Source organism: Sitophilus oryzae, unplaced genomic scaffold, assembly GCF_002938485.1.
Source record: "Sitophilus oryzae breed Bouriz unplaced genomic scaffold, Soryzae_2.0 scaffold_1496_pilon_pilon, whole genome shotgun sequence".
Classification (NCBI taxonomy): Eukaryota; Metazoa; Arthropoda; class Insecta; order Coleoptera; family Curculionidae; genus Sitophilus; species Sitophilus oryzae.
In genome coordinates, this window is record NW_022146165.1 from 1,620,906 (window position 1) to 1,630,965 (window position 10,060).

At 31.6% G+C, this 10,060-nt stretch overlaps 1 protein-coding gene across 1 annotated transcript in view; it reads left to right on the top strand.

Moving 5' to 3' along the window:
• Positions 1–262: 262 nt before the first annotated feature.
• Positions 263–10,060, top strand: part of LOC115877667 (monocarboxylate transporter 1-like) — a 25,020-nt gene continuing 15,222 nt past the window's right edge. Inside the window, exons 1-3 of the mRNA XM_030893933.1 lie at positions 263–470; positions 8,316–8,442; positions 8,502–8,645. Of these exons, the coding sequence (XP_030749793.1) occupies positions 363–470; positions 8,316–8,442; positions 8,502–8,645 (379 nt within the window). The 5' untranslated portion in view covers positions 263–362. The remainder of the gene's footprint in view (positions 471–8,315; positions 8,443–8,501; positions 8,646–10,060) is intronic.

Below are 10,060 nucleotides of genomic sequence, written 5' to 3' on the forward strand. Positions count from 1 at the left end.
GGAAGCAATTCTAACCGACGACGGCCTAAAAACCCGAAAAACCAAGTAAATGTCATTCATTGTGACAGTTTTCAGATCCAGAAATATTCCAAATATATTTACAAAAAGTATATTTACCTACATAATTTATCATAAAATAAACTTTGTCTGGGCTAGTGCATCAAAATTTCGTACTATTTTTAAGTCAAGTTTGTTTATCGTATTATCTACTTAACGCTACTTTTATTTATTAATGATATTTTCTAGTGCCACTTGTAGTTTTCATATAGTAATCAGTGTTTGGTCCTCGAAACGTATTTAGATAAACGAACTATAGTTTAATCCTGCCTGTTTAGTTTGTCAGTTCTTGTCTGATCGCAATCATGACCCAGAAGTGCAAGAAGATTATAATAGACGATGTGGCATACGAAGTTGTACCCCCTGATGGAGGATGGGGTTACTTAGTGGCACTAGCTACCACTGTCATGTATGTAAGTTAGCAATGATTTACAATTAAAATCTTAGATCATATACACGGTCAGCCTTAAATAAGTGCAAATATTTTCAGGGCTGGTAGATATCGATAAAAGAAACAGATTTTCTCTTTGCTGTTTTGCAAATAAGTCCAAAAACCAAGGTATTTTACTTTGAAAATTTCACAAAAAAATATTTTTCGCTTAAATTTTGAGAACCACTGGATCTTTACTGAGTTTTCTTTCTTCTAAATTTAATCTACTACCTATCTTGCCATATTATATCAAGAAATTATTGGTTTTTAACTAAAAACTAAAAAAAAATCCAAAAAATTCCAAATTTTCAATTTTTTTTCGCTAAAAAAACCTCATTATCGTTATTCTGGGGTCGATATTTTTTATTTTTATTTTTATTTTTATTTACTCATTACAAACACCTATTGAGGTAGCTACATGCAAAGGCCCAAAGAAAACAAATACAATTACAATTACTTAAAACTAGACATGTACTACAAAAGTACATAAAAATAATATAAAATAAAGTATATATAATAATAAATAAAGTAAATAAGTAACAAAGTACATAACATTTAATTTATAAAATGTGCAATAAAAAAACAATGAAACCTATCACACCAGATTTGTCTCCTGATGCACCAACAAGATGCGCCTAAGTTCGCAAACCTAATGCTAAATATATGGGGAATTGTGTTCCCAGACAACATATCATTACAAATGGTGAGCATAAACGTGAATGGCGAGGGGCTTCCACCCTCAATGTAAAAAAGATTAAACTAACTCACTCTCAACCTAATCTTTGGTACCCTAAATTTGATGCTATTAATCAGACCACAGTCAGCATATTTTAAATTATTAAGAATGTTATATATAAAGATGACAGCATGTGTCCTTCTCCTAGAGGCCAGCGAAGTTAAATGAAATGTTTCCAACATTGATCTGTAAGAGATCATTGTTGGATACATGTTGTTTCTTTTAATGTAAATATAACGAAGGAAACGTTTTGAACCTTCTCAATCTCGTTACTGTGAGTGTAACAATTGGGAGACCAGATATTTGACGCATATTCAAGATGCGGTCTTACAAGAGAGGTATAAAGTCTTGTAGTTGATTGTATATCGAAATCTTTACTATTACGCATAACAAAACCAAGAATCCTATATGCCTTGTTAATCAGCTAGTTGTAATGATTGTTAAATTTAAAATTGTCCTGAAAAATCACTCCTAGGTCTTTAACTTCCCTACACCTCACAACCTTACAATTTCCAATGTAGTAGTCTTCAATGACTGTATTGATCCTCCGGGAAAAAGAAACAACACAACACTTTTTAGTATTAACAAGCATCTTGTTCTCCTTAAACCAGTCCAGAGCCAAGTTCAAATCAGTTTGGAGAGCCCTAGTATCATCAATATTATTAATTGGTTTAAATAATTTAAAATCGTCCGCAAACAACAGCCCCAAAGACACCCTCAGACTCTCAGGCAAATTATTAATAAAGATTAAAAACAAAAGAGGGTCCAATATACTGCCCTGGGGTACCCCGGAGGTGGCAACATATTGATTGGATTGAAATATTACGTATCTTAACTCTTTGAACTCTCGAAATTAAGTATGAAGTTAAAAACCACAGCGACTCACCTGATAACCCGAGATCTGCCAGTTTTTCAATCATAACACAAAAACTCACCTTATCATAAGCATTTGCACAGGAAGTATATATGACATCAAGTTGCTGTTTGTTTGACATTGCCTTCGATACATGTTCAGAGAACACACATAGGTTTGTAACTGTTGACCTTCCCGGCAGGAAACCATGTTGATATTTTGAAATTCTATCAGATATGAATGAGTATATGTAGTTATATATAATTCTTTCAAATATTTAGCCAGGCTATTTAGTAAGCTGATAGGTCGATGATCGTGAACATTCTCCCTCTTTCCCTTTTTAAATATAGGTGTTACAGTGGCTTCTTTAAGCTTGTCAGGAAAATATCCCTGTTTCAGAGCTAAATTAAAAATATGTTTAAGAGGGGCGACCAGAAAACTAGCACATCCCTTATATATATAAGGAGGTATATTATCGGGACCAGTTGTTTTTTAGGCTTTAAGGTCTTTATGCTGGACAGAATGTCATTATCGGAGACCTGAGGGAAACGAAAGCCGCTCTCATAACGACAAAATTGATGTACAGGATTTGGTTCAAATACAGAATGAAAATATTGCGCAAACGCATCAGCAATACTCTGTTCATCTCTCAAGTCCACATTATTTGAGTTCATCCTCCTTGGCACACCCCCCACAATGTGATCTGTTGCGCACGAATGACCAGAAGGTACTGGGATCGTTATTGATATTATTGTTAATTGTTTTTTATAATTGGCATAATTTAATCTTGTCAGTTTTTTAATATCATACCTCAATGATCTAAATTCATTTATATCTGACAAACTTACTCTACCTCTAGCTTTTAGAGCATGTAGGTGGTTTTTCCTTCTAGTCATACGAACCAGGTCCGAGGTGAACCAAGGAGGATACCTTCTGACCCGAGTCCTTACCATGCACTTGGGTATCGAGGCATCCAAACATCCATACATGTATTCATAAAAGCATTAACACCCTCGTTCACATCCCGACAAGACAATACATCCGACCAGTCACATTCGCTCAAAAGATTAAATAACAGGAGGAAGTTACCCTTAGTAAAATTATATTTATAGCCCCTCACAAACGTACTCACTTCTCGCTCCCTCTGCAACGACAACTGTATGTCCAATGCTGGGTGATATGTATCCCCCGTAAGCAGGGGACACTCTGACCGTGAAAGTATCGCGTCAACATTTGAAATGACAAATCCAATTGTCTACCCATACTATTATTTACAGTATTCAATTGCCTCAAATCATGTAGGCTCAAAAATTGTTGCATCAGGAGACATTTATCATCAGACCCTAAACAAAAATATGGCAGGTTAAAATCACCTAAAATTAAAATCTTATGATTTAAAGTAGATAAAATATTCTCTAATACACTTAAAAATCTCTCAAAGCAAGTGGTATTGATACCACTGTTAGGTCTCATATAGACAATACACATATATAAAATAGACTTTTTAAGTTTTAATTTAATTAGGATACATTCATTATCACAGTTTCTGTCTATTACCTCATAAGAAATTTCCTTTTTTATGTATATGACATGAGATATGTACCCCTAAAAATATTTGCATTTATTTAAGACTCACCCTGTATATATGTATATACTTACATGGATAAAATAAATAACTCCAACATAGTACCGATAAAATGTTGATAGTAAATTGTCCCAAACATAGTACCGATAAAATGTTATCTTAGTTCTTTGTTGCACGCGCGGCACTGCTACTCTATCCTTGCCAGGAACTATCGTCCACGCGCGAAATTTGAATATGAATTTTAAGAAATTATTATAAATTAATATACAACTATAAATAAACATAAAATTAAGTTCTAACTGAACACACCTCTCTCCTTTGCAATATAAAAAAGACTTTTATCTCATTTTTATAATTGTTGTTGAAATCAAAATAAAAAGTTGAAAAAAAACGTCAACGCAATGAAAGTTTATCACTTTTGTGACAGTTTTCAGGGTTGTCCTATTTTTTTTTTTTTTTTTTTTTTGAAAAAACGATATATGTTCGTTGTATTGTACAACGGCGACCCCTAGCGTCTACTCTCAAATGTGTAGTATTATTGTTAATAAGGTTGAGTCTACAGCTCTTTTAAAAGAGACCTAGTTTATTGTATTCTGATTACCCAGTCCGAAGTTATAAAACTTTATCTTAAATCTAAAATTTTCAGAAGATTATGACGTTATTATTTATTGGCTAAGTAAAATTTTGTAAAAATTCCATTTTCTTATTTGCCATAGCAGTTGCGTCCCCTAGCGGCCGTTCTAGGAACTTGAAAATAATTCCCAGCAATTCCTCATGGTCTATTTAGTTATAAATATTTTTTTTCCGCAGCCTCTACGGTTAATACCGTATGATCGAATAAAAACGGCGTCAGCGATGGCTATGAAATGACGATCGATGACATTTCCCATGTAATTTTACACAAAATGACAGCACCCTTTTTCATAGCCATCGCTGACGCCGTTTTTATTCGATCATACGGTACTTTCCGAAATACAGCCGAGAGCTATTATCATTGGAACACCCAGTACATATTATGAAAACCTTTATATAAGGTGAGTCTTAAATAAGTGCAAATAATTTAGGGGTAGTAATTTTCGATCCCAGAAACACGATTATGAGATTTTTTCGCCCAAAGGTTTTTGAAAATTTGGATTTTTTTTCAAAAAAATTTGGAATTTTTTAAGTTAAAAAACATAATTTCTTAGAAAACCCCAAAAAGATTCGGTGGTTCTCAAAATTTAAGCAAAATAATTTTTTGGGAAATTTTCCAAATAAAATAACGCGCTTATTTTGGAATTATTTAAAAAACTGTAAAGAGAAAATATGTTTCTTTTATCGAGATCTACCGGCCCTGAAAATATTTGCACTTATTTAATACTCACCCTGTGTAATTTGTGCTAGTTACTATTATTACCCGCATATTTTAAAAAAAGCTTGGAATTGAAAAAACATTTTCAGGATTCACAGTCCTTGAGAATATAATTAAACTTGCACTAACCCAAAGAAGACAAAAAACATACAATTAAAATAAAATTTCAGCCTTTTATTTAAACAATTAAAGATAAATAAAACTCTCTATACAGGGTTGTTCACCACATACAACAAGGAGTATTGTAGCCAAACGATTAGATTTTTACAAATTCTAAAAGATGGTATAATACAATTTGATAGACAATTAAATTGTGCATCTGATTCACGTAAAATATACAGGGTGTTCTATTTAAATTAAACAAGTTTTTGCCGTTTATAGCTATCAATTATTTAATATAAATTTTTGGACACTCCGTATAAGGTAGTACAATTTTTATTATTGCAACACAATATCTGATCAATAAATAATCTTCAGTAAATATTTAGTATTAAAAACTTTGATATCCTTCGAGAAATGAAGCCTTAAATTTTTTACTGCAATTTCACCAAATTGGAGATATTTCAAAAACGGTAAGGTTAAAGTGTGATAAACCTTAATCAAATTTACCTTTATTTCAATCGTAGAATCTGAAAATAGAATAATATACATGGTGTTCCATTTAAAAAAATTCAACTATAATATTTTTTACTTATTTGGGACACTCTGTATCTTGTAAAATTATTTTTAAATTGTAGCTCTAATAGTCCTTCAACGAACCCAAAACTTACAATTTGTGAAAATATAATCGTTTAGCTACAATACTCCGTGTCGTATGTGATGAAGAACCCTGTATAAAGTTTAACTGTTACCCAATATCCAAAAAAATAAGATTATTATTAATTATTACCTTTTATTATCCCAGAAGAAAAGCTCCATCCTGTAGATTAACACCGTTTTGTTCCTGTATAACCACACAAACGACTTCCCTATAAGGCAAAACATAAAATAAATTAACTAATTAAAATAATTAATTTTAAAGTTATCGATATTTTTAGCGGGGATCGATACAAATCTAGGCTATTTCGCACAAACAAGATAGCCTAGATATCATCGATCGACAATATCGATAGCATCGATATTGTCGATCGATGCTGTCCGCTGCGCGCTGTAATTTCATCGCGTTGCCATGAAATCCTGACGCGAAACAAATACACTGACGCGTCGCAGTTTTGGGTTAAAAATTCGTCAAGAAAATTATCAAAATAACGCAAATACATAAGTATTTCGCTAAACTTACCCCATTAGTAGACATATCCGGCTACTAGGATGATAATTTTATATAACAAAATCACTACGCGCAAGTATTTCCACGAAAATATCGAAAAAAGAACACGAAATATTTTTTGACAGGACTCTAGCCTGGTTGCTTGTTCACCACTGGCAGAATTATGAAATTTTGTAGTATGCTGTGATGAATTGACAACAAATTGAAGTTACGATATTAGAACAGACAGATGTGATTGACGATTTTTAGGTACTAAAGGAATTTTTAATGAAAGTATTGTTACAGTAAGTAAATATTTTTAGAATAGGTAATAATTATAGGGTTTTTAATAAAAAGAACATTTGTATTATTCGACTTGAGAATGTTATTTAATAAATATTATTGCGGAAATATGCAAAATCCGATTTTCCTATCAAAATTTTCCCGAATTTTAGATGTTTTTCGTTCAGAACCTTAAAAAATATACCGGGTGGCCAATTAAGTATGGTTGTATCTCAGAATCTACTTATATAAATTGCTGATTATTTTCGAGTTCGAAAAATCTCAGCTAGGGCGCAAATGTGAAGCTCTATCCGAAAACGACATTTTTTCTTAAAAATATGCACATTTTACAGGGTGGTCCGAATTGTATACGGGAAACTTTGCCAGCATATTCTGCAGATAAAAATGAGTAAAAAAGTTGGTGTAAATTTATTTTCTAAAATGCTTAGTTTTGGAGATACAGGGTGTTGAATTTTCATTTTTATTTCGATTTTAACCCAATAACAGTTAATTTCTGAACCAATGTAAATACCTATATGGATAAAAATCGGTGTCTGGGTGTTTTTTGCCATGAGAAATTTGATTTTGTTGGCAATATGACTCCTACTTGTAGAGGGCACCACCTACATATTTTTCAACAAGTTTGAAGATTAATAACTTTTCGTCCGTACCTGTATAAAACTACTGAGTAAAAACATATACATTTTCCTCATTTTTTACCTTAAAAATGTCTCTTGGTAAAAATCGCTACGAGCAACCGTTGTCAAGATATTTAGAATGAAAATATTCAATACATGTCATTATTGACAAAAAATAAACATGTTGAGTAGGTAATTATTTGACTGAAATAGTAAATTTGTTCTCGTCAAGTCCACGTGGACTCTCTGCCGCGTGTATATACAGTATGTCCCCGGATTGTCTTTACAAGAAGAAAAACTTTTTTATTATTGAAATTTTGAGAAAAATGCATTATTCATAAAAATTTGCTTGTTCTAAATTGGTTAATTCCGTTTCTACTTTTCCAAATCTTCATCAAGTCTTAAAAATCAAAAAGGCGTTTCTATGGTAATATAACTTCGTTTTCATTATTTGATAGAATGTAGTTTAATGTAAAGTTTTTTGTTGTTTTAAAATGTTAAAGAAGCACATAATTTATTTAGTTTAATGCTACGGAAAAGGTTATGATAAGTAGTTATAGGAAAATATCATACTTTAATCCTTCAATAAAATACCAAAGAATATGACATTTAGCCATAATGTCACGATTCTTCAGACATGTAGAGACGACGAAGAAGAAGAAGATGACATTAATCAAAATTAATAATAAGCATCTATCAAATAATGAAATCGAATTGATATTACCATAGAAACTAAAACATTTCTAGAACTTAGAAAAACTTCAACCATATTTTCATTTTGAACAACCAATTGGACATTTTAAAACAAGCAAATTTTTTTATGAAGAATGCATTTTTCTCAAAATGTCAATAAGAAAAAAGCTTTTCCTCTTTTAAAGACAATCCGGCGACATACTGTAGGTAGCGATCTATAAAATGTATTCGTATTTATTTAAATGTGTTTTGTAGTAAATTGATCATACTCCAATATCGTGTCTGCATTCTTCAAATTTCTTTCATAGACACAGATCCAGTGGACGTACTTACTAACGAGAAACCCTATAAAACACACGAAAATGAGACACCCTGCACAGACAGACCATACTTTATATTTAATAATCAATAATAAAATTAACAATTTTTGTTTTTAATATCTAGTTATCCACAGTCGTTCCTATTGCTGGATTTGGAATAATATTCAAAGACTTCTTTGCAAGTTTTGGAGATGAAACCAGAGGAATCACTTTGACCAATAGTATCTTTAACACAGTGAGTTTCTTCATGGGTAAAAAAACCAAATCCATTATACATTGCGATTTACTCTAATAATTTTTATTGTTACAGGATTGGTAACAAATATTTTATTAATAAAAATCTCATACAGAAAAGTGGCACTTCTAGGATCAATGTGTCATATTATTGGTACAGTTGGAACCATTTTTATAACAAATCTGCCAGGATCAATTTTGTTTATTGGAATATTTCAAGGTAATTTACAGAGTGTTTTAATTATTCTTGAATATACAGGGTTGTTCACCACATACGACACGGAGTATTGTAGCTAAACGATTAGATTTTTACAAATTGTAAGTTTTGTGTTCGATGAAGGACTATTAGAGGTACAATTTAAAAATAATTTTACAAGATACAGAGTGTCCCAAATAAGTAAAAAATATCAAAGTTGTATTTTTTTAAATGGGACACCCTGTATATTATTACATTTTTAGTTTCTACGATTAAAATAAAGATAAATTTGATTAAGATTTAAAAATGGTATAATACAATTTGATAGACAATTTAATTGTGCATCTGATTCTCCTAAAATATACAGGGCATTCCATTTAAATTAAAGAAGTTATTGCCGTTTGAAGCTAATAATTATTTAAAACAAATTTTTAGACACTCTGTATAAGGTAGTATTATTTTTATTATTGCAACACAATAACTGATCAATAAATAAACTTCATTAAATATTTAGTATTAAAAACATTGATACCCTTGGAGAAATGAAGCTTTAAAATTTTTACTGCAATTTCACAAAATTGAAAATATTTCAAACACGGTAAGGTTTAAGTATAATAAACTTTAATTAAATTTACCTTTATTTTAATCGTAGAAACTAAAAATGTAATAATATACAGGGTGTTCCATTTAAAAAAATACAACTTTGATATTTTTTATTTATTTGGGACACTCTGTATCTTGTAAAAATATTTTTAAATTGTAGCTCTAATAGTCCTTCAACGAACCCCAAACTTACAATTTGTAAAAATCTCATCGTTTAGCTACAATACTCCGTGTCGTATGTGGTGAACAACCCTGTAGAACCACAACGTATTTTTGAAATCAAAATAGTAGTAAATAATATATATATAACATAGCTAATTGGACACAATTTTTGGACATCTGTGCAAATGTGCTTTGTTTGACCGTTAGAGAGCATCAAATATCAAAATAAACACTTTTAAGATATACGAGCAACGGCCCAACTACGTCGAAACACCGTCGAAAACCTACATCGAAACACCTACATAATTAGAACACCGAAGTTAAGCGACATAAGGCGATACTAGTGGATGGACGGGTGACCGGTTCGAAACTCTGTATCGTGCTGTTGTCCAATAAAGGCAAAAGTGTAAAATCTATTGACACACACTGCTCATTCACGCCGGTTCGAGGCCGGATGAGACCGGATATCTCGTAACACACAATATCCGCAGGATATTCATAGAATGTCGGAATGTCCCATTATAAGATCATCTTATAAAGACAACTATAGGATATCCTCCAGACATCCTGAAATCCTGTAGATGTCTCAGAATAGAATATCCTATGGATATCTCTGTCGTATATCTAATGTACATCCAGCTGAGATATCCAAACATGCTCATGATAATAAAATA